The 25,564-nt window shown below is 51.4% G+C and overlaps 1 protein-coding gene and 1 non-coding gene across 2 annotated transcripts in view; one reads left to right on the top strand and one right to left on the bottom strand.

Annotated features, from left to right (window-relative positions):
* Positions 1 to 22,984, top strand: part of LRFN2 (leucine rich repeat and fibronectin type III domain containing 2) — a 181,589-nt gene extending 158,605 nt beyond the window's left edge. Inside the window, 1 exon segment of the mRNA XM_025418689.3 lies at positions 15,643 to 22,984. Coding sequence (XP_025274474.2) covers positions 15,643 to 16,621 — 979 coding nt within the window. The 3' untranslated portion in view covers positions 16,622 to 22,984.
* Positions 2,419 to 2,522, bottom strand: LOC112641898 (U6 spliceosomal RNA). Its single transcript, XR_003124882.1, has one exon. It is a non-coding gene; the product is annotated as a U6 spliceosomal RNA (small nuclear RNA).
* Positions 22,985 to 25,564: the final 2,580 nt, after the last annotated feature.

Genomic DNA, 25,564 nt, shown 5'->3' with positions numbered 1-25,564 from the left:
ATGATAAAGTAGGTAAGCATTCACTATATTCATACATGATCTATTGAGTATATATCGTATATCAGCGTTTTGCATACATTATTTCTAATCCTCATGTGACCTTGCAATTTAGATTTGCAAACAGCTTTTACAAACAAGAAGACTGAAATTCTGGGAAGTTAAGTAACAGGGTAGAGATTAGGCAGCCAGTAAGTTGTGAGTCAGGATTTGAGCTCACAGCCCCAAGTCACATGGATGCCAAATCCTAGGTGCTCTCAGGGTTGGGAACCTAGGGCCTGAGCTCCCACAGCCCTTTGCTGGCTGTACCCCACTGCCTTCCTCCTGCTTCTCCCTGGCTCCTGTCACCCCTCCTTTGGTGATACTCTCGTGGAATTCTAAATGTCAGAGATGGGCATTGAAGCACAGAGAAGACAAGTAGCTTGCCCAAGGCCACACAGCAAGTCCATGACAAAGCCTGGAGCCTCATCCAGCCAGCCTGGATCTGAGGGTATTTGATGGATGGGGACCGCTCTGTTGCCCCATCCTCCCTCCCACTTGGCTGAGCACAGGTAGCCCTCCCACTGTGTTGAGGTCTCCCTCCAGAGCTCATTCTCTTCCTCCCCCCAATTAGTTCCTTCCCAGCCACCCCGCTTGTGAGAGGCAGAGGTGTCCAGGGGAGGATCAGCAGAAACACAGTCCAGAGAAGTGCTGAGCAGGCTCCTCCAGCCCACCAGCTGGAAAGGAAAGTTCTCCACTGGGGGAGGTAGCAGTAGCATGGTGCTGCCACCTGGCCAGCCAGATGTCCTGCAGGCCACTCGGTCGTGGGGTCCAGCCTCCAGGCACACAGCTTGGAGCAACCCTCAAGGAAGAACCAGGAAGTTTCTATCACTGGTTTGTGCACAGCTGAGTGTGTCCCGCATTATAAAGATCAACACCTCACATTTGTAATCACTTTACCACTCCGTCCCAGGAGACTCACATCTTCCTAGGTTTGCCCAAGGGTCCTCTGGGGTAGGTAGCAGTATTATCAATCCCATGGGACAGACGGGAAAGCTGAGATTCAGAGGAGTAAGATATCCCTGTTCAAGACTGCTCAGCTAGCCAATAGTGGGGCCAGGAACAGAACCTGATCTCCAGATGCTGAATCCAAACATCCTTATGGCTGCTTTCTATTGCACATACATGTCCTAAGCACAGTACCCAGGACTGAATGAATATCGTATTTAATATACACAACGATAACATGTGTTCAATAATATTAACCCATTTTACAGGCAGGAAAACTGAGTAAGGCTTGGAGCTGTGATGTGAAGTGACTTACCTACACTGCACGGTCAGTGTATTTTTTCCACATAGCACAAATTCCACCTAGGGAGTGAGACAATTCCCTTCTTCAAGGAGCTTCTCATCAGACAGAGAGAGGGGATTAAAACTGGGGGGAAAGGCAGGACCCCAAAACTCATCCATGAAATGAATGAGGACTTCATTTCATCTTGATTTCTTCTATCAAGGGTCAGCGTCACCTTCCCCAACATTGTCAAAACAGAACCTGGTGTTTCCTGCCCAGGCATCTTGCTGAGCGTTTAGCACACTTGACCTCATTTCATCCCGAAAGCGTTCCTACAAAGCAGGGACTAGCATTCCTACTTAAGTCAGGCAGAAAGGGTGACATAATCCACCTGGAGTCAAAGTGGGAACTGAACCCAGGCCCAGCCAACACCACAGTGGATACCGTGATGAACCACCACGTGTTTCCTTCTGCAACCTCTTTGCACACATTTGAGTCACGCCAAATTCTGCTCCGGAGTTGCCCTGTTCTTCAACCATCAGGACAGATGTAGAAGCCCACCGCCAGGCCCGGCACCACCGTCTCCCACCCAGGCTCCTCCCCAAGTGCTGCCCACCATCCCTGGTCTGACCGGGCCGATGGAGCCCGGGGACCACGGAGCCAAGAAGGCCCTGCCAGTGGTGACCTCGCCCGAGTGTGCATCAGCTACACGGACTTGGCAGATTTGTTTCCAACACCCTGTCTTCGTCCTACCCTCCTGGAAGAATTTGCTTTGTGAGGGCATTTAGCAGGGGGGCATTTGTGTGTGTGTGTGTGTGTGTGTGTGTGTGTGTGTGTGTGATACACATGAGATTGATGATTTTCAGCATTTTTCAGTGTGCAGTTCAGTGACATGAAGTACATTCCCGTTGTTGTGCAGCCACCCCCACCCATCATCCCACATTCAAACTCCGCACCCATCAAACACCGACTCCCCTTCCCCTCCCTCCAGCCCCTGACAGCCGCCCTTCTACTTGCTGTATCTATGAACTTGACCACTCTCAGTGCTTTAAGAGGAATCATGCTGTATTTGTCCCTTTGTATCTGGCTTATTGCACTTTGCAGAATGCCCTCAAGGTTCACCCATGCTGTAGCCTGTGTCAGAATTCCATAAAAATATGGACTGCTCCATGAATTTTCATGTCCTCCTTGTGCAAGGGCTGTGCTAATCTCTCTATCATCCCAATTTTAGTATATGTGTAGCTGCAGCAAGCACTGTGATGACATTTTTAAGGAGATGGGTACCACAGGTGACTTTGCCCCTGGGTGGCGCCCCCATGAAATTATGGATCTGTCAACCAGGGGAGCTGTCCAATCAGGTGGTGAGGTGCATCATTGGGTGGCACGGACCTGGGGCCTGCTGATTGTTCTGGTGAACGCAGCTGGTGGGGAATCTTTACTTTGAACACTCCTGTGTTTACAACGAGGTATAATTGGTCTGACACCTTCTGTGTTTTTTCTGTAAGTGATGACTTGTTAGTGAGCAAGCTTTTCTCAGCTCCTCAAGGAGATAAAAGGCAACTATCATCGTCATCATCATCTTCACTGAGGTACCAAGTGGCCCTGGGAAGGGAGTGGAAGGGGCGGCCATGCTCATCCCACTGCATTTAATTTTTCACACTCACACAGGAGGTTGACACTGCTATCCTCATCTCACACGTGAGCAAAGAGGTTCAGAGACAGAAAATGATCCGATCCGGAGTCACACAGTTGGGGGCGGAACCGGCCTTCAAAGAGAGACTTCTGCTTGATTCTAAAACCCACACTTTTTCCTCTGAGACATGCCAACCCAGTCCTTGGGGGCTGGGAGCTAAGGACAAGTAAACACTGAGAAAAGTTTCGCATCCTTGGAGACTTGGATGAAGGGAGAAAGAAAGTTAAAGGCACACACCGAGAGAGGCCTGCCGTGCGCTGGGGAGCTTGCCTGGGTCAGCTGCAGTGGCAAAAAAACAAGCCGGCAATGGGAGAAATGCTCCTCTAGGGGAACAGAATGGGAACAACAGGGCTTAATAGCAACCCTGGGGAAATCACAGGGCATTTCCATTGACTGCATGCTCAAGCGTGAGCCACCAATGGGATGCTGCTTCCAGAAAGTTCAGTGAGGTCTTGGGCACGAGTAGGGGAGGCTCAGGAGAAGTCTGATGTCTGATTGGGGGATAGTGGGATCTGACTCCATTCTCTGTCCCCAGACTGCCCTAGAGAGGAGGGCTGACCACAAACTGGCCTGTGACCGGAGGGGAGCAGCTGGGGGGCAAGTGAAATTGGGGCTGGAGGAAATGTTGGAAGGAATGGGAATGTTAATTCTGGAAAAGTGGAAACCAAAGGTGGGATGGGAGAGCTACCGCACAATCTGAGAGCAGCACCAATGTGTCCAGACAAACAAACCAACAAACCAGCACCTTGTTCTGTGTCCCCATGGGGTTGGCTTGGGGCATGTGGGAGCAAGCTGGCAGCTCTCAGGCCACGGCCCCATGTGAGCCGGGATTGTCTTCCATACACACTGGGGGTTGTGCAAAGCTGGATCGGCTGCCCGGCCTGTCCCTGACCTGTGTGAGCGTAGTACTGACAGCTAGAGGAGCCTGTTGCAGGGGGACCTGTGCCCCTCTCAAGTGGCATTCCTGAGGTCTGAGTATGGAGATGCCAGAGGAGGTGGACAGACTAGCAGACACTGGGGAATCAGCCAGACAAGTGCCTGGACTGCTGGGTGTCAGGTACCTGGCCCTGCACTGGGCCCCATGCCTGCCTCTCTAGTGGGAACTGAATCTAACTTCATGCCTGCTGGGTTCATCGCTCGGCCCTGCCTTGGGACCAGAGGACACCCTGAGTCACCAGCTAGCTCTGCTGGACCCTCACTAGGGACCAGGCACCATTCACATGACAGGTGTTGATTCATTTAATCTTACAATGACCCTGTGAGGGAGGCTCTATCATCCATCCCCATTGACAGAGAGGTTGAGTGGCTTGTCTAAGGTCACACAGCCAGTAAGTGATGGTGCCGGGCTTTGAACCCTCATGACCCAGGACCAGAGCTCTCACCCTGACCTCCTGGCTTTGTCCTCTCCATGAAGGAGCACCGTGGAGCAACGGACTAGCACTGTTGTTCCAGCCAAAGACGGGGCCTGGCAATTGCCCACATCCTTGCCAGGCAGCTGGATGTGCCATGCTTCCTGAGTCAGGGAGCAAAGGAAAGGTCTTGGCAGGTGAGATCAGACCCTTACCTATTACCAGGTAAGCCTTTACTCTGGGGAGGTGAGCACAGAGGCACCCTGCTGGGGTGTGGCTCACCTTGGCCCAATTTTAGTCATTTCTGCAATCACTCAGCCAGGGTTTAACTAACACTATCACCATGTGTCCTCTGAATAAAGCTTCTTATAGTCACATGGAGGGGTGGGAGGACACACATCCCTGCAGTGAGTGTTGCAGGCACCATGCCTCCCTGCCTGCCCAGCCAGGACCCAGGTACAGCACAGGTCTCCTCCTTTCTAGCTGGTGTGAGGCTTGCCAGCTACACATCCCCAAAGCTTACATTTCCACTGTAAGAGATCTGTTTCTTTTGGTTCAGCATCGCCAACTCCTTTATATAATAGATCCTCAAAGGAGTTTACTTTGTGCCAGACGCTGACCTGGGTTCCTGGTGAATCATGACTCATTTATGTGACCCTATAACGCACAAACTTATAAATGCCCCATTTTACAGAAATAGGGTATTTTAAGGTAACTAAGGCCCAGGCAGGTTAAGAGATTGTCCGTGGTAGGTTATTACAGCCGGTAAGCGGCAGAGCCAGTATTTGAACCCAGCAGGCTGGCTCCAGAGTCTGCTCATCACCACGACACTCTGCTGCCTCTGCACCTTCTCTTTCTTTCTAACAGTAGGTGTTCCTGGGAGGCGTGATATTTATCACCGGGATTGGATTTACCAGGGATTTTTCTTAATAGAGACTTACGCAACAGAAGTGTAACTAGTAGATGGGAAGTGGAAAAGCAGGAACGAGGATTTAGAAACAGAGAACCAGAGGGGAGCTCAGAACCTCAGATTGGCAAGGCAGAGAACCAGAGCACTCCAGGGGCAGAGGAGCTTGAGCCAGGCCCAGGGGAACCCCGCAGAGACCCCACTGAACCTGAGGTCCGAGGTGAAGCAAGAAGAACGAAAAAGATGAAGCTGTCCAAAGTCACTGAAAGATCTTGTGGGGAGAAAGAGAACTCAGAGTCCCTCTAGAAACCTCTAGGAGTGGTCCCTGAGCTGGTCAGTGTTCCTCAGCCTGGCCCCATCCGTTTCGGGTGCCAGGGCTCACACAGGAGAGGACCTACCTGCTACTGGAGTGCTCAGCATGCCCTGAAAGAGCCCTGTCCAACAGGACTCTGGGACGTTGGGGGTGCTCGGCGGCTGCCCTGTCCCGTGTGGTAGCTTCTAGCCACATGTGACTGGCGTGACTGGGGAACTGAATGTTTAGTTTGATTCCATTTTAATTAATTTGAAGTTAAATTTAAATAGCCACATGTAGCTACTGTGTTAGGTGGTGCAAATATAGAACATGCATTTCCTTCACCTGCCCAGCAAATGTTTTTAAGGGCCTACTTTGTACCAAATGTTGTTCTCCAGGCTGAGGAAATATCAGTGAACAAAACCGGCAAAAAAACCCTGATCCCCAGAAGGAGAGCTGAGATGGCTTCTACTGCAAGGAGAGAATGCTAATTAATAGTAAGCATAGTAAATAAGCAAATGATAGCATCTTTCAGGGAATAAAAGTTGAATGCGGGAAAGACAGACCAAGTCAGGGGCATGGGGGAGCCAAAATAGAGATGAGAGGAAGCCCGCCACATTAAATAGGTGGTCAGAGAAGGTAACATTGGGGCAGAATTGAAGGTGAGGTAGTGAGCATAAGGATATCTGGAGGTAGAACATTGAGGCAAGGGCAATGACCAGTGCAAAGGCCCTGGGGCAGGAGCACCTCGGCAGGTTTGAGGACTGGTGCAGAGCGATCTGGGTAAGGAGGAAGAGAGGAAATAAGAGAGGTGAGGTGCAGATCACACGGGGCCTGTGGGCCACCCTAGGGCTTTGACATCTGAGACAGGCCTTCCTGCGGACGTTGAGCAGAGGAAGGATTTGATCTGACTTGCTCTTAACGAGATCCTCTAGCTGCTGGCACAGAGGAGGCAGGGGGAAGGAGAGCAAGAGAGTTCCCCCAGAGGCCAGTTCCACGAGGGCTTTGATGACCCACCCTGCCTGCTCTCCTGGGGGCTGTGGGAATGGAGAATTGGCGGCTTTGCCTCAGAATCTCAATCATCTTGAATGTGGCTTCTTTACTTGCTGACAGGGTGAAGTAACTGCCAAGATGACAGAGGGCCACGGGGCCCCCGGGGGAGCCTGTGTTCTCAGGAGGGGCAAAGGCAGCAGAGCCTGGTCCCTGGCCCCTGGCCCTGGTCAGAAGTTGATGAGAGGCTTCTGATTCTTGCGGCCCTCGCTCAGTCACGCCAGCTCCATGATAGTCTCCTAAAGAGCAGCCATGTGCCTTCCCCTGTGACCACTCAGGGCCACACATTTAGGGAAGGCCAGCTGTGTTAGTAATTCCAATAATTCTAACAATTCCCTGTTCTCTAGACCATAAGCAACGAGACAGGCTCTTGCAGGCCCGTACCACTCTGTCCCACTGAATTTGAACATGGCCTCAGAATCCTTCTCAACCCTGGTGCCCAGCAAATACTCAGAGTCGGAGCATAACACTCAACGTATTTGCAAGCCTTCCAAAACCTGGCTCCTGGCGGCAATGTTGGTGACCTCATCTCCTACCACTCTTCCTTCCCATCACTGTATTCCAGCCATACAGGCTTCCTCACTGTTCCTGCCTCAGGGCCTTTGTAATGGCAGCTCCCTCTGTGAGGAGACTGCCTGCAGATATCCACGTGGCTCCTTCACAGTCTTCAGATCTCATCTTCAGACCTCACATGAGCGTAAGGAAGCAAGCACCAGACAACCCTCATCACTCACTAAGGTCTCATCTCCACCCCTAATTAGCTAGAAAACCTGCCATTCAGTTACTGTCTCTAAAATGGGAGCATAATTATGAAAGGTACTTCTCAGGGTGATCATGAGCAGTGATGGAGGTAATATGAGAGTGCTGGGATCAAATCTTGGCTAGGCACAAACATTCTACGGGACCTTGGGCAAAGCACTTCTCTGAGCTTCAATGTATTGATCTGTAAAATTAGGATAATAATAGTGTACCTCCCTCATAGACTTGCCATTAGGATTAAATTAGTTTAATACATGAAGCATATTCTGAAGAGTGTTTGACATATGGTAAGTGTTCAATAAATATCAGCTGTCATTGGAGTAAAACATGATTTTTAAAAAAAATTTCTGTCAGTTTGCCTGACTCTTAAGACCTGCTTGCTGCTAAAATCTGATTCTGCTCAGTTCAGTTCAGGGTAATTCATATAGGACAGATCGTGGTCAGGGGCCTGGAAGGCCTGGCTAATAACACCTGCTCAGCCACTGTGCAGCTCTGTGCCCTTGAGCAGGTGACCCATCTGCCCGAGCCTCAGTCTCGTCATCTGTAACCTGGGGAGAATTATTCCCACCTACGCAATCAGTGCGCGGAATCAAAGAGCCTGTGCCTGTCAAGTGCCCACACGTGGGAAGTACTCAATAAGTTGTATGCCAGAGAGAAGCAGCCGTGTCTCCCCTGTACCTTGCGGTTTGTGCAGGGTAGCGAACCAGCCCCTTTGGGGACTTGCAGGAATAGGGAGAGGCTGGGAAGCCACAGCCGCTCGCCTCTGTTTAATGAGGCTGTTTCATGTGCTCCGAGCTCCTGCAGCCGGCCAGAGAGGTTGGCAGGCTGGTGGTTCTGTGAAGAGCCGGTAATGAGGGTGCAGAGCTGGGGAAGTGGAGTGGGGCAGCTTGACATGGTTTCTCCAAATTACTGCTGGGGCCCAGCAGGCAGCTGTGGTGTATCATGGATGGGTGGGGGGGGGGGGGGCGGTGCACCTAAAAAGTAGTGGTACCGGGAGAGCTGAAGGGATGGGGGCTGGAGATAAAAGATGTGAATTTACTGACAACTCCAGGAAAGCAGAAATTGCATCTCCTGTATCGACACCAGTCCCAATTTCTTCCTCTTACACAGATACATGCTCAGTCCTCTCACCCTCACACATCTCGGGGTAGCACGCTCCCTGGGCCAGCCTCATCTGATCTGAGGCCTGTGCTAGTCAGGAGAGGCCAGCACTGCTGCAAATGGCTGTGAACACAGAAAGGCTCAAATGCAATCTTGGGTCTCAAATTGGGTCTCACTGTCCTGAGTCCAGGGCAGTGTACCGGCTTAGTCAGGATGTCTTCTGCACCTGGAGACACAGGCATCTGGCTTCTACTACCCCTCAGGCTTCTCTGTCACCTGTGTGATCAAGGCAGGTCACCGCACTCTGCATCTGGGTGCAGAAGGGAGGGAGAATGTGGGGCAGGCAGTCTGGCCTTTTGAAGGCCTAGCCCAGGGGTGACCCACATTCCATTTGCCAGAACATATCACTTGGACTCCCCTAACTACAAGGAAAATTGGGGAACGTGGTCTGGAGTGAGCCCAGGAGTAAGGAAGTGGACTATGGTAGGCAGCTCCCAGGCTTCGCCCTGAGGCCCAGGCAGACTCAAGGTCTCCCCATTCCCATTCCTGGATGACCCCAATACCTTTAATGGGAGCAATTAGGAAGGAACAGACCTGGCCTGCAAGTGTCTCTGGGAGAGATCACACAGTCACCTCAGGAGTGTCAGGGGACATGCAAGAGTGGCTGGGTGAGTGGAGGCCTAGGTGGAAGATGGGCAGAGCAGTGACTAACATTGCCTGGGCCCAGCATCTTTGCATACCGGATATATGTGAACACCGACACACCCCCACCCACCCACCCACACGTACACACACTCAGTTCTCAGATGGTACTGAGATGACACACAGACATGCCCCACACAGTTTCACACATGCACACACGTGCCCCTCCATACCCACACTCACACGTCCCAAACAACTGTCTATCTACATGTGCATCCATAAAGGTGCTCAAGAGGCCATGTGGTGAGCCTTAAGGATATAGAAAAATATCTCTCCAGAAAGATCTCGGGACCGGCCGCTGTCTGCGAGTCACCATTAGCCAGCCATCATATTTAAATAAGATTCTCTCCCATTTGTATAGGCCTTAACATTTAACAAAGCACTCTTTCATTCACTCAACTGTAGATAAATATTTACTCAGCAGTGACTCTAGGCCAGATAACATGATTGGCAGTGGAGCTACAAAGTGAGCAAGACGAGGACCCGGTCCTCAAGGGAGTCCGTGCATAAGCACAAACAGAGAAGGGCTCTAAGGGAGAGGAGTGCGGTGGCAGAGGGGGGCAGGGGCAGCTCTCGGCGGGGGCTTGACGTGCTGTCTGGGTCAGGCCTCAACGGACGGACACAGCCACCAGGTGGAGAGAGAGATAGGTTTCCAGAAACTGGGGTGGTTAGATGCAAAGGGGTCAGGGTGGCTTATGTGGGGAGTGGAGAGAGATTCAGAGAAGGTGGCCAAGTGCTTCCTGAGGCTGGCGTTCCCCCAGGTAAGGCCAAGATGTGCTGCTACTTCTGCTGCTGCTATGAAACCAGGATGGTCTTTTTCCCAAAGTGCGAGGGGAAAATGAGAACAGATAGGACATTCCCATCATGGGAAAGTCCCCTCCTGTGCCACTCAGGATTCAATCAGGAGAAATAAAAGCATGCTCTAGACCTAAGAGGAAATTCAGCACAGGGGTTGGGTTACACAGGGGATGGAATCGCTGGGGCTTCAACCAGGGGGTCAGTGAGGCATCGGAGTGATGGGCCACAGCAGGCAGCCATAGCACTGTCCCACCGCCCCCTAGGAGTGAGGACACAGGAGATGACATGACCAGAGCCAAAGATCCAAGGCCATGGCGTAGGAACCGGAACGCCGGGAGCTGGGATCACAGAGGGGGCTCAGGAGCTGAGGGGAAGCCCCCATGTGAAGCAGAGAAAGAGGCAGATATGGCTTGGCCTCTCCCCTCCTCCCGCTCTCCAGCCTTCTTCCAGCGCTCCCATTGGCCAGCTCTTCCTGGAAGCCCGAGGCCAAGGAGCCTGGGAACGGGCAAGGGAGCCTGGGAAGTGCAGTTCCTCGGCACTCAGAGTGGGGACAGGTGAAAGGGAATACAGACAGACCTGATTGCAAATAGTCAGGCAACCACTACGCTCCTGTGACTCTTCCTAAAGCTCTGACGTCAGCGGTAGACATCAGCTGTAGATTTGTCTGATCGTATTAAGCTGAATGAACGAATGCCGGATGAATATTAATAGGGCAAAAGAGAAAACTCAGAAGCAGCCACTTAACGTTTGTTTTGTTTTTTCCTGGCTAAGTGCTTGGGGTTGCAGCTTTAAATTGTGCTTTAGAGCACGTGAGCTTAATTAAATTTAACGTGTTGGAGCAATTGAACTTAAAATAGCAGTTCACGTTTTCTACAAACAGAGATGTCTCCGGTTTGTGTGATAGACAGAAACCTATCAGGATTTCAGGACGTGTCTTTCACAAAAAGGGCTTTGGCCCAATGGTCGTGCCAGGTATTGCCCGTTGCCTCTCCACATGCACTCCTCTGTGCTGCCGTGTGCCCTGGAAGGCTGACCAGTGTGCAGCCATGAACTGTAGCTTTTGGTGGGGTTCAGCTATGGGGAGTAACAGCAGAAGATTGGGAGGAGGGAAGAGAGTGAGGTGAGGGTATTTACTTGACTGGTTCCCCTGCCGTAAGGTTGCCCCTGGCTGCCTGTCCCTCGAGCAAATTTTCAATGCCACTGTGTTGCCCCCAGAGGATATCTGGCAATGTCTGGAGACATCTTTGGTTGTCACAACTGGAGATGCTACTCACGTCCAGTCAGTAGAGGCCGGGGATGCTGCTAAACAGCCTGTGGTGCACAGGACGGCCCCAACGACAAAGGATTTTCGGCCCCAAGTGTCAGTAGGGCCAAGGCTGGTAATTCCTATCCTAGATCAGTACTTCTCTAGCTAGTCATAGCAAGGGATCATGCTGTTTCCCAATCCGTTGCAGACCAATGCTTTTATAAGAATATAATGGAAATAAATTATCAGGAAAAAGATGATCATGCACTTGGGTGTCACACCAATGCCAAATTGCCATAAAACTGTCTTAATGCTATTCTGAATTTCTGTACTGTGTGATCATAGACCAGGAATAACCAGCACATGGACCAGCGGCCACCTGTGGGCCACACCCAGTGCAGCGCTGCATGATCTGCATGAATCTTTCCTCTTCCTGCGTCTGGTGACCTCCCCTGGTATGCTCAGGGCTAGATTGGGTAACAGCTCGGCTGCTACCAACCCTGGGTAATGGCACGTTCCCTTGTGGCCCCCAACTCCAAACCTAGCCCTTTGTAACAAAGTCTCTTGTAAGCAAAGGCTTTAATTATCCCTCTGTGAGTATTATGCCTTCCGCCACTATTGAGCGGTGTTTTCCCAAAGAGCGTGGGCAAAGGTCAGAGGGTGCATGGGTGGAGGGACAAGGAGGTGATGGGCTGCCTGGTTTGGGAGCCCAGCTCGGGAGCTTGGACTGTCTCTTGTAGAGACTGGCTCTAGAAGAGTGTTTTGGTGGACAAGGGGCGGGGCAGAGTTGTTCTGGATGGAGCACTCTGGGGTTGGTGGTGCTGAGCATGGACGTGAAGGGGCAGAAGCACGGGCAGAAACACGGGCAGAAGCAGAGAGGCCTATGTGGAGGCTGCTGCATTCATCCACACCAACGATGGTAAGGCCTCAGCAGAAGTGTGAGTATGGGGCAGCGCCAAGTCCAGAAGGTAGAACCTTCCACCAGACTGCCTGTGGGACATGGACAGGCGTCAAGGGGGGACCCAGGCTCTCCAGATCCAGCCCGGAGGATCAGTGGTTGGTTGTGTTGGGGAGCATGAGCGGCTGGACAGGGCCGCACGGGAAGAGATTAATTTGATTCTGTCACTAGGGTTTGAATAGTGCCCGTTTCTCATGACTTCCTTATGCCGTTTGTCTTTTTGGTTGCCCGGGGTGGGAAGCAGCCTTGCTTATGCCTAGAAGTGTGGGCTCCGAATCCCAGCGGATCCAGATCCGTTCTCAGCTCCACCACTCCCCCGAGGGAAAGTGACAACTGCTTAGCTTCCTCCTTCCCTAAATGGGAATGAGGATAATGACTTCCTCCAGGGGTTGTCAGGCGGGTTAAGTGAGATAACTTACACAAACTTCCAGGCACAGGTTTAGTGCTCAGTGAGCACTGGTTATTATTGTTTTTGCCAAAGGTGGGACTTGACTGCCAAGGCTGTCTGGAGCCAGCTGGCCCTGGCTTTCCTGTAAGTACACACACACACACACACACACACACACACACACACACACACACCTAGGAACCAGGAGCTGCTTCCCTGATCTTAATCCTGCGCAGTAAGTCCTTTCTTCCAGCCTTGTGTCTGATGGGCCAGTTACAGTGGGAAGCTTTTCCTAGCCTGCCCCCTCTCACCCCTGGTGCCAAGAATCAGTCCTGTTCTGATCAGGCCCACTGTGGCTTCATCACATTCTGATCTGCCCCGACTTGGGAAGGAAGGGGGAGAGTGGCCAGGCAGGGTCCCACACAAAGTGGCCCCTCGGGGCTTCAGGAAAACAGGGCAGCGTCTGAGAGGCAGGATGGTACAGTGGTTGGGAGTGGAGGCTCTGAGGCCAGACTGCCCGGTTCAGATCCCAGCTCTGTTGGTTACTATCTGGGTGCCCCTGGGAAGCCAGCTGACCCTTTCTGTGCCTCTGGTTCTTGTCTGTAAGATGGAGGTGGTGATTGCTATTATGAGTATTAACCCCCTTTAAGATCTCAGAACGGTGCCTGGCACATAGGAAGCCCTCACTTGACTTTAGATCCTCTTCTTTATTATTAATTAGCAGCAGTGGTAGTGTCTGCTTTCCAGGAGAAAACAGCTAAACATGGATAGGATTTCTGGGCTCATGGTCCATCCCCCATGTCCTAGGATTGTTGCAAAGGTTAAATGTGATGCCAAATATGGGAACCCTGTCACATAATAAGTGTTCAATAAACAAGCTGGCCCAGCTCCCCCTTGAATGGATGTGCTCTTACACTGCTCATGCTGCAGTGAGGTGCGGGGACAGTGATTTGGAGTCAAATCCCAGCTGTGTAGGTTTGCTTCTCACCTCTGCACCTCTGCCTTCCCACCCGCAGGGTAAGGATCCCAGTAGTGGCTGCCTTGGAGAGTTGCTATAGGACTAAGTGAGTTGCTAGTCGTGGGGCCCTTAAAATAGGGCCTGGCACACAGGTGACACTTGGTGTTTGCTCTTACTATTGTCACTGTCTGGGTGTGTATAGGTCCTGCCTCTCCAACTTATATCATTAGCTCTGAGGGGGAATGAAGTGGGCACTGGCCACATAGGACTCCTTGGGCTCTGCCCGGTGGGTGGCCCAGCAGGCCAGAGATCCTGCTGGTGGAGGGATATGAGCCATGGTGGGCTCTGAGCGCTGTTCCAGGGAAGGGGTGGCTGACAGGGACAAGAGTTTCAGTGAGATGAGGCAAAATGCCCCAAATTTATCACTTGGTTAGGAGCAAACCCAGATTATGGATGTAGAAACCACTGTTAAAGTCCAGTGGTCCAACCGTGCAGTCCCAGCTGTGTGACTTCAGGCACATCACTTAACCTCTCTGAATCTTGGCCATTCCTGTTCTGTGCCATGAGAGCACTAGTCCGTACCCTCATGGGATTGCCATGATGCCCAGGTGAAACAGATAGCCATAAGGGGCTGGCCTGCAGGCCCTTGAGGAAACTGTCCCCAGCCCCAGCCCCAGCCCCAGCCCCCACCTCTTGCAGCTATGGGCTAGCGGTGGGGTTGGGAACCAAAGTTTCCTCCACTGTGGCTTCCCCATCAGCAGAGCGAGCTGGGAACGTGAGGAGGGAGGGAATGGGCCTCTTGTGCTGCCCACTGATGGGATGTCAATAAAAGCTTGTCAACTCCAATCCTGTGTGAGGAGTTCCCAGGTGGAAGTTTTCAGGCTCCAGTATTTCATAGTTGAGATCTCAATTAAGCTGCCTGGTTCTGGGCTTGAGGGGTTGGCAGGCCCTGATAGAGCCCTTGAGTAGTAGGAGATGGAGGGCTCTTCATGAGGAGAGGCGGTGGGAAAGGCAGAGAGGGACATGGCCCCTCCAAGACGAGGTGACTATCTCTGCAGGAGTGTTGATGGGACAACACAGGCATTGTCTCTGGAGAAAGTACTAAGGCACAATACCTAGACAGAGATCAGGGAGTGCGCCCAGGCTTCCTGAGGATCCTGGCAAGAGAGGCCCAGGACAGCGGAGAGGCCCCAGCTGTCCCACTAGGCCCTCCCCTAAGGTGGAGGGACCAGTCGAGGCCTCCTGAGCAGAGACTCTCTTTCCCCACGTCTCTGGGTGAGGCTGGCCTGCTAGGCCCGTGAAGGAGGAACCATCCCTTTCCTCAGGGAAGCAGAATTGCCCTCCCATCTTCAACATTGCACTGTCCCCCACCCCTGCCTGCCTCCAGCTGTCTTCTGCTTAGACCTCTCCTACCCAGTTTGCAGTAGCAAGCATTTTCCTGCCAAGCCTGAGAAAGCCATTTGCAGAGGACGATGGCGTAGGCTCTGAGGGCAGGGCCTCATGGGGGTGCTCAGCCGATGTCCATGAATCTCCAGGACACAAGGGGTGAACAGGGTCTGGGGCATCTGAAGTGGGGGGCCTGGGCAGGCCTGGCTCCCACTACCTCCCAGAGTCTGAGGGAGCCAGGGCTGGAGTCGGGCTGGATATCGTGAGGGATCCTTTTGTTTAGACTCTGCTTCTGCAGGCTTTAACCTCTCTGCCTCTCCATGTCTCTCCCTCTGCCCCTGCCATGGTCCCTCTCTCATCTTGGCCTCCATACCTTCTCTTCCCATCTCCTTACCCTCTCTCCACTGTCCCCTCCTAATTTCCTTCATCTCTGCACTCCTGGTCTCTGTGTTCCTGCTTCTCCTGGGCTGGTTGGGCACCTGGTCTGTGTGCACATCTCTCACTGACCCTTCCACCCCCACCTGTCTTTCTCTGGCTCCTTACCTGGGCCTGGTGGGACTCTCTCTCCATCTCCTACACCCTGTTCCTGTCCCCCACCCCTCCTATCTCTCCTTGGATCCTTTTCCTGTCTCTGCACCTGTCCCTGTCTCTCTCCTGCTCCACCTCATTCCTTCTGTGTCCCTGTGTCTGTCCCCCTGCCACCACCACCACCCTTTCCTGCCTCTGTCACTCTATTTCTGTCCCTGCCAACCCTCACCATCTTCCTCCTCTGCGTCCACCCACCCCAGGATGATCCCAGCCTCCAACAAAGCCTTCGTGGTCAACAACCTGGTGTCAGGAACCGGCTACGACCTGTGTGTGCTGGCCATGTGGGACGACACAGCCACGACGCTCACGGCCACCAACATCGTGGGCTGCGCGCAGTTCTTCACCAAGGCTGACTACCCGCAGTGCCAGTCGATGCACAGCCAGATCCTGGGTGGCACCATGATCCTGGTCATCGGCGGGATCATTGTGGCCACGCTACTGGTCTTCATTGTCATCCTCATGGTGCGCTACAAGGTCTGCAACCAGGAGGCCCCGGGCAAGCTGGCGGCTGCGGCAGTCAGCAATGTGCACTCGCAGACCAACGGGGCCCCACCACCCGCTCTGGCCAGCGCGCCCAGTGGGGCCCCTGTGCAGGGGCCACCCAAGGTGGTGGTGCGTAATGAACTCGTGCAGTTCAGTGCCAGCCTGGCCCGGGGCAGCGACTCCTCTTCCTCCAGCTCCCTGGGCAGCGGGGAGGCCGCAGGGCTGGGACGGGGCCCCTGGAGGCTCCCACCCCCAGCCCCCCGCCCCAAGCCTAACCTTGACCGCCTGATGGGGGCCTTTGCCTCCCTGGACCTCAAGAGCCAGAGAAAGGAGGAGCTACTGGACTCCAGGACTCCAGGCGGGAGAGGGTCTGGGACATCAGCCAGGGGCCACCATTCGGACCGAGAGCCACTGCTGGGGCCACCCGCGGCCCGAGCCAGGAGCCTGCTCCCCTTGCCCCTGGAGGGCAAGGCCAAGCGCAGCCACTCTTTTGACATGGGGGACTTTGCAGCCGCAGCCGCCGCAGCCGGAGGGGTGGCCCCTGGTGGCTACAGCCCCCCTCGGAGGGTCTCGAACATCTGGACAAAGCGCAGCCTCTCTGTCAATGGCATGCTCTTGCCCTTTGAGGAGAGTGACCTGGTGGGGGCCCGGGGAACTTTTGGCAGTTCCGAGTGGGTGATGGAGAGCACAGTGTAGGCCTGGGGAGGGGGCTTCCTCCTCCCGCTCACCCTTGCAGGGTGGATGAAGGGGAAAGAACTGTACTGGCAAGTCTTTGTGGAGTTTCCATGGTGATGTTTACATCTAGGGACAGTTTCGTCTCCCTCAACGCCCCCCTCAACACACCCACACCACCTTCCAGGCCTGTCCCCCACCACCCAGCTGGGGTGTGCTCAGGGAAAGCGGACTCGATCGCTAAAATGTCGGACTGAGCCCTGAGTGCTCGGAAAGGCGGACTCCCTCCTTTCTGATCACGAATGTAGCGTGTAAGCAAGCGGCTTTGGAGTGCTTATGGTTCCAACGTTGCTTTTATTTCCTAATTTATTTTTCCCACTTCCCAGACTCCTCCTCTTCATTCACACAGATCATGGAGAATTTACTCTTCATGTGACAGCGGGTTCCCAGGAGCCGTGCTAGTGGGAGATTATTGTCTGTTGACAAGAGAAGGTGATGATTCTGGTTCCATGCTTGTTTGGAGGGAAGGCTGTGGCATCTCCAGCCCAGACTCCCCATTATTCCCAACCGTCCACATGCTTGGGAGGGATGGGCAACCACCCCCACACCTCACCCAGCTTCCTCTGCTCAAACGTCATGTCCCATACCCATCACATCAGCCTGAGCCAGAAGGGTAACTGCCAGGACTTCTTATGTATGGGAAAGGGATGAGGACATAAAGGATGTTCACTTTTGGAATTGCTGTAGGATTTTTACTTCTTTGGGGGGAAGCTGGGGCAGAAAGTCCCCATGAACCTGTGGCAGGCTAAGAGGGCTTCTCCTGAGGAAAGCAGAGGGGGGTGACTGGACTTGGAGTCCAAAGCTCTCAGTTTGGGTCCCAGAGCCACTACTGAATAACCAGCTGAACACATTGGGCAAGACCCTTTCCCTCTTTGGACCTCAGTCTCTTAATTCACAAAATACTGGATTGTACCTGGTCTTGGATTCCCTTCAAGTTCTAAGGATTAACGAACTCTTCCATGAATCTAGGTGTTACGGTTTCCAGATCAGCAGTACCAGTGGCACAAGCTGGTAAAGCATCCCTCTTCTTCTGACTGGACACAGAAGGAGAATTCTAGAGGTTTTGGAGGGGGAAACCGGAATCTTTATACAATGGTAGAGTTTTGAAGTTTGAAGAGGTGTTTGCAATCATGTCATCCTTAACCCTCTCTCCCTCCCCACTGCCCCAGAGTATAAACGACTTGCCCAACATCACACAGGGAGTTAGGGACCAAATCAGGGTAGGTGCAAAGGCCACCTCCTGGGATGGTGTTTGGGATTCATTATGTTGTCTTCACCCTGGCTCGGACATTTCTGTGTGCAAAGTCCATCCTTTGTGCCTGAGGAAGGTGGCTCAGGGTGGGACATGGGCGATGCCTCTCCTAGACGCCAGCTTTGATGAGGATCCATACATAGAAATGACAGATGGCAATGAGAGGGCTCCCATGGGTTCCTTTCTATTGGAGGATTAACCCTATACCCCAGACCATGTCAAGAGGGGGCAGAGGAGACATGGGCAAGGAGAAACTGTTTTAGAAGCACCTGGAGGGCTTTCCCCTGCATCTCTGTCTCTCCCAGTCTCTGTCTCTTCCAGATCTCTCCTCACTGCCGACATACTACCTCTCCCTCAGTTTCCCCAACCCATTCTTTGCTCTTCTGAGTCTGTGCCATTGAACTCTAGCTTCTCTCCTATTCTTCTCCCTCCTTCCGCTTGCCAACCACACCGCATACCACATCCAGGTGAGTCCCAGTCCCCTTGTGCTGAAGGGTTCTGATGGGCTCGGGCCTGAAGCTGAGGTGGTGGCCCCCAACCCCCACCTGGAACATACAAGGAGCTGATGGGGAACTGTCTATGCAGGACTGCCTTCTGGCTCCAGTTCAGAAGGCCTGGAGCCTCCAAATCCCTTGTCTTTATCCTTCTTCCTCCCACCCCCCTGCCTCCTCTCACCTTCCCTCCGCTCTCCTGTCTTCATTCTTGGTCTTCCTATGACCCTCTGCCTTTCCCAATCCCTTTCTGGTCCTGACAGTCTTCAGCAGCCCAGGCCAGTCTCTTCCTGAGAACAGTTAATTTCCCAGGCTAGTCCCTGAGCCAGAACACAGGCCTACCCCAGTCATGGTGGCAGCCACGGAATTGGGCGACTTAAACAGAAATCTCTCTCTCCCTCCTTCCCTCTTTCCTCGCCCCAGCTTCTCTTCTCTCCTTTTCCTCCCTGTCCTTTTCTCCTTCAGTCTTTCTAAATGTAGCCATTGAGGAAGTAACCCCAAATGTAGCCATTGAGGAAGGGACCTGACCTTTCTTTTTGCCTTTGGGTTCGGACACCCAGAAGGAAATGGTGGACACCAGAAGGGGAGGAACCAACCGTATATTCTGGTCAGTGGCCCCGAGCTCTGTCATGACATGATATGTACTTGCACTTGTATTTTTCATGTTTCTGACTCAGAATTCTGGAAAGCAACATCCATGTGGTCAGAATAAAATTGCCAACTTTCTTTGCTAAAAAAAAAAAAAAAAAGTACAGTAAAATGTACAGTTTAAAAAACAAAACCAACCACACTCCTTGGGAGAGAGAGAAAAAAAAGAACATTCTCATATCTATGAATGTCTGCTGTTCATTTCTCTGGAAACTGAGGTTTTCTGAAGGTGGCTTTGAAATGGCATTTTCTCTTGCACCTGTGTTTGTTACTGCCTGGTGGGAACCTGCTTCCTGCCAAGTTCATGTGTAAGCTGGGAGCCTTCTGAAATAAGAAAGAGCAGGGTCGTCCTTCTGAAATAAAGAGCAGAGGAATCTGGAGCGAGGCTCCAGGCAAAGAAGGAATGGTCCATCCTCAGCTGTCCTGACTCACCTGGTGTCTCATATACCTGCCTGGCCTCCTTTCCCGTACTGTGGCCACCACCACACTCAGCCACTAGGGGCGCACGGATACCTCCCACCCATTTTCCATTTTCCTTGAGCCCCCAATGACACTTTTTCTAAAGGGTCTTTTACTGGGGAATGGGACAACAAACCAAAGCATAAACCCAAAGTCTAGAGACGAATAACCTCTGGAAACAGCTTCCCAACCCTAGCTACGTCTAACGCGAGACTAGCACTGTCCAATAGGAATCAAGTGTGACCCACACTGTCATTTTAAGTTTTTTCCCAATGGCTGCATTAAATCAGGTAGAAACAGACAGAATTAATTTTAATAATATATTTTCTCTAATCCAGTATATCTGAAATAGTATTATTTTAATGTATAATCACTCTAAAATTATTGAGAAAACATTTAAGATTGCAGGGGGTGGGGAGAGTTTTTCCCCTTCTTATGTTTTGGAAATCTAGTGTGTGTTTTACACTCACTGCACATCTCAATCCAGACTAGCCACGTTTAAAGTGCTTGAGAGCCACATGTGGCTAGTACAGGTCACCATATTGGACAGTGCAACTCTAGACAGAATGATTGACTTGCCAGAGCACCTTTTGGAAGGGGAGGGAAACTAACAGTTATTGAGTACCTATGGTTTCCAGGCCCTGTGCTGGTACTAAACAGGCATTTCTCACTGCATTTCTCACTCTCAAAGTAGATATTATTATGCTGATTTTACAGACCAAGGGCCTGAGGCCCAGAAGAGGTTAAGCTACTTGCCCAAGGTCACACAATAAGTCTGGCCTCAAAGCCTTAGCTCTTACCATAACATCACCTCCTATTCTTTCTTCCTCCCTTCAACCTGTTATAGATTGTATTTTAGACTCTTGGAAGTACTCAGATTTATAGCCTAAGCTGGAAGCTCTTGGTTTGGCCTCAAGGTCTGGTAAAATTCTCAGGAATGTTGACTCCAGGCAAGAGCCCCTTGGTTAAGTGGTTTCCTCTGACCTCACACTGGCCTTTCTGGCTCTTCTTGGCCTGTAATACATCCCCTCCCCTCCCCTGGCCCTAGGCTTCAGAAGGTCCTGCTCAGACCACCCTTGTGGTCAGCACTTCTCTTGGCCTGGGGACTTCTAGGAAGTCCCTTTCTTAATACCCTTCCACCCCTAGCCTCGCCTTGTCCCTGTCCCCTGAAAGCCTGTGACTTTATCCCCATAAGATAGAAAGCCCCACACCAGCTCACTCCAATGACCAAGCCCATCTTCCCACCACTGCCTATTCCTTAACTCTTGTCCCTATCAGGAGAAGCACTCGCCCACCCAGATTCTCTTTCCCAATTGAGAGAAGCTTCAGTTCTCTGCTCTTTCACAGAGAAGAGGTCACTGATATGCTCTGAGCCCAATCAAATTATTACACTTTCTGAGAAATAGTCTAACCTCCTTTCCCCAATTTCTTGATAATGACACATTCCTCAGTTTCCCCCTCAGAGGAGATGCTTTTCATTTCACCATCATAACACTGTTGAAATTCTAAAAGAACTTACACACATATTTTTTTTTAAGGGATATAATTTCTAGCCGGGGAAATGGAAGGTCATTGTCTCAGGTTTCCCTAGTCCAAGACAAGGAGTAACTTTTCTCCCCAGGTCTATAGGTACTTATTTTTCCTAAGCGCAGCCTGGGTATTTCTGTGTCTTCTATTCTCTGCTCCCTGTGTGTCTGCAGCAGGGGTCTCAGGGCTTGAGCAGGCAAGGCAGGGCTTCCCCTGTTCTTACAGCCATCGTGGTCTCCACAAACAGCTGCGGGTAAAATCGACACACTTACTCAAAAGATAAGACTTGGCAGACAGCAGTCAAATCCCCAGTACGTGGTTTTAAATAGCACACCTAGATTCTCAAGCCCAGCTGCTCCACGCGATGCAGCTGGCAGCAGGAAGTCTGTTGTGACGAGGCTTCTCCCAGGTAAATACCTGAGGTTTCTACCTTTGTGTAATAGAATCAGACCCGCCCAGGTTGCTCTCCCAACATCTACACAGAACACTGCTGCCCTCACAATTTAAAAATACCTATTTTTGCTTTCAGACTTTACACCCAAGATCTTAGTTTCTGATCTTCCATGATCTCATTTAAGATCTCCCACCTCATAGCCAGCAGTGTTGACTACAAGGCTCAGGCTTTTCCTTCCCCGCAGCCTTTAGCAGAGGAAATTGTTATGCTTCCTGGAAGACTGAAGAGGGGAGCTGGCCTTCTTCATGTCTCAGGCTATCCTCCGATGCCCATCATAGCCATGCAGAGTCTTCTGACAGGCCTGGCCGTCTTGCCCAGTGTCCTCGTTTTGGGCGCTCGGCATCTTTCTTCAGCTCACCGACTCTAAGCAAATGGGCACAGATTGCAGGCTCTTGCCTGGCTGTTATCCTCTTCTTGTTGGGATCATTGAGTTTTTGGCTCCTTTAGCCAACAACTGTGCTCCGGGACAATGAGAGCCAGTGTTCTCCTCTAGCACCTTGTGCTGGAGTCTCTGCAGGGCTGGGGCAAGGAAGATCTCATTATCTAATCCCTTCCTGAGATAGTGCATCCTTCAGGCTCCCCACTTGGTTCCTTAGTGATGAGGGGGTGAAACTGGAATTTCACCCATCTCCATGGGATCCCCAAACCCATCTGGGCCACAGCCAGTCAGCCCACTGACCAGCCTCCCACGGCCCCAGGTCATTTGGTCCAGCTGCCCATCTGGTTAAGTGATGATGAGCACACCCCCTCTTCTTTTGCCACCTCCTCTGTACCATGTGTTCATTGGTGCTCCCTGGCACACCCAGCAGCGACTGGAGCAGGGGTGAGTTTGCTTTCCCTTGACATCTCCTGTGCCGTATTCAAGATGTCTCCTGTTCCCCAAACCGTTTACCTCTGTTAGCTGAACTTCCTGACACTGTTTATACTTTCTCACGAAGAAAAACCTCAGAGCCTCACACCTCCATCACCAACTCAGCACGTCCTGACAAGAAGCAGCTATCTCATTCACTGTCTGAGAAGGAATGTTATAAAGAAAAAGAGTTAAGTCCAGTTATCCCTAACAATCCTGAATGCTTCCTCCTGGGTTCTCTGTCACATTCTCTCTACCCATTCCCCTGGGGACCTCTCGAGGATACAATTCTGTCCATCGACCAAGGATGGGCCAGTTGCCTTATTTACCCAGACTAATTATGGGAAAGTTTCATCCCTTCATTAGGTTGACACAAGATTAGCATTTTCCAAGTGGGTATTGAACCGCAAAATTAAATTGCTAATAATAGCTGACATTATTGAAATTTTCCTATGTGCCATGCACTGTTCTAAGAGCTTGGTATAATCTCAGTTTATCATCAAAATGACACAATGAAGTAGGTATTGTTATTAACATTCTCATTGGAGAAGCTAAGGTAGAGAGGGGGTTAAATAACTTGCCCAACATCACTTAGTTCGTGAGTGGCAGAGTTGGATAAACATTCAATAAATGGATTTGCACTGAAGTTTCCTGCAGCGCTGCTGAGGCAAATAGATACGCAGTTCTCTGGGTTTCATGTCAAAGGCCTGAATCCTGGCGTGTGAACCTTGAGTTTGAGAAGACTGAGCCCAGCAGAAAAAGTGAAAGAGGTGGAGAAATTGGCGCCGTATGCATTCAACATGCATTTGCTGACCTGCTGTGTGCCCCACACTGTGCCTGGTTTTAAAAAGAAATAAAAATAAAAGCGAAGGACACTGTGCATGCCCTTGAGGGCCTTACATGTTTCCCGGAGGGGGCAGGGGCATGAGCTAGTTTCCAGATCTCTGATTTTACAAAGATGAGTCCGTTTTCATTTAGTTCAAGATAATGTATAGCTTTGGGGAACCTACTATCCAGGAGGAGATGGATGGGTGGATGGATTGGCCAGAGCCACAGGCCCAAGTGGGCACATCTGGCTGGAAGAAATCACTAGATTTTAAGTTCCAAAGGAACCTGCCATGAGGATGACTTAGCTTTGTGCCAAGCAAGAGCCAGGTCAAGACTGAAATCCTGTGCCTAGGCAAGCAGGGGTGGAAGGAGGCAGCTAGCTGTCCCAGGAATTTTCTGCAAGGGTGGTAGTGAGAGGTAGGATGGATACAACAAAGGGGGCAAGGAAGAGGAGTTGTTGAAGAGAACTGGGGGGTCCTGAGTAATCCAAGGCTAGTGCAGTTGTTCCTGTGGGTGAGGGGGCCTGCAGTGGGAGGAGCTGGATTCCAGACCCGTTTCTTGGCCCTGTTTCCTTTCTGGTAAAGTATCAATGGTAAGTTTTGACTTTGGTAAGTATGCCTAAGAAGTACCATGTAGTTCTATAGATCATATGTCAGATTTGAAAAGGCAGAGTGGTAGTCATTATTATTAATGATACGCATCGTTGAAAACATTTTTATAAATTACAGGGAATTAGTGATAATATTAGGTCTCTCAAACTCAGAGAATCTCAGGGCTGCCAGAGCTATCAGAGGCCATCCACTCTAGCCTCCCTCAATGGGTATTAGAATCTTCTGTTCAATATCCATGAAAATTATTATTAATCTTATTACAAGCAAGACTGTGCATGATGAATTTCAGAATTCACCCTAGGCAGGAAGTGGATCCCTGTACTCCAATCATCAAATCAAGGCCTAATGGTTATGGCTCCATATTCCTGGTGGGCCTATGTAGAACCATCATTCCCACCTTCACAAGAAATCCAGAGGCCAGACAAAAAGCAGCTCTCAGAGTGCCGTGGGGCCAAAATCATGGTAGGAAACTAGGTACAGAGCCAGGACCTTGGCTGGGAATATCTCCGAAGGGCAGATTACAGTTCCCTTGCCAAATCAGCATTGGTCTCCTTGACACTGAGGAAAGGAAGGAGGCAGCAAAGGGGCAGAAAGCACATGGGAGCCTTTGTAGCCCCTGATGCTCCTTCATGTTCTGAGATCTACAGTCCCAGTAGCAGCAAGGAGGACCCGGAAAATTCCCGATCTCACCCCTGGGCTCCCTCACTTATCGCTTTCCTGATCCCTGCTCACCCTTTATGCTTGTTCCAGGTCTGGCATAATAACCAAAATCTAACAACAGGGCTCCAGAATCACACAAATGCTTCCATCAAGCCCTCCCACTGGTTTCCTCCATTTCTCTGGGTTAATACACGTTTTCCCTTCTAGGCTGTAAATGCTTGTGGGAAGACTCTGCCAGATGCCAGATAAATCACCCAGTGGCAGGCTGGCTCATTTGAGTTAGGGCGTGGTAAGGAGGACCTGGGGCAGCCTAATGACCAGCCCTCTCCACCTCTCCTTAACATTCTGGTCCCTGTTAGCACAAACACCACCCACCTGCTTGAGGTGGGGAGATTCAAAGTGGCTTCCAGTATGATCTTTACTTCTGAATCATCACATTAACCCCAACTGGAGTGAAGAAGGAATGTTAGAGAAATGTACCCTCCCCACCTGGCAGTGCACAGCTGGGCAGGCCCTTGGGTAGAGCTGACACTTCACAGTTGCTTCACGGAGAAGTGGGGTACAGCAGAATACGTGGCTGGGGATAGGGTGACCTGCACACAAAGAGCCTGGCTTCCATGATGTAGGTAAATGGAGATGAGTGCAGGTCCCCCCAAAAGTCTGGGAGGACATGGGGAGGACCTCCAGAGCCATCAAGCAAAGGGATCCAATTCTTCCTTGATCTTCAAAGTTCAAGGATTCCAAGGAATCCTGCAAACAGCTTTAGGTTAGTTTAGCCTTGGCCAATATCACTAAGGGGACAGAGGTTGGGACTTCTCTGGGACTTTTTCTCATGAGCCCTAGGGCCTTCCATCTCCCCTGAGGTATGGAAAACAGGGAATGGGGGTCTGTGTTGGGCATGAGAAAGTAAGATACTCTTGGCCAAGCCCCTCCACCTTTAGTTTGGGATAGAAAACAAGATGGAGGGGAATGAAACAAGAGTATCTGATTCCGTGGGTGGTCAACCAGGCTTTCTTCCCTACATCTAGCCTTGACCATGGAGTGGTGGGGGAGGAGCTAAGTGGGGACCTTTGACATCTATACCATCAACAGCCGAGCTAGAGAGGCTGGACAGCATCCTACTGTTC

Source organism: Canis lupus, chromosome 12 (genome assembly GCF_003254725.2).
Source record: "Canis lupus dingo isolate Sandy chromosome 12, ASM325472v2, whole genome shotgun sequence".
NCBI lineage: Eukaryota > Metazoa > Chordata > Mammalia > Carnivora > Canidae > Canis > Canis lupus.
This window is presented reverse-complemented; position numbering and strand designations above follow the sequence as displayed.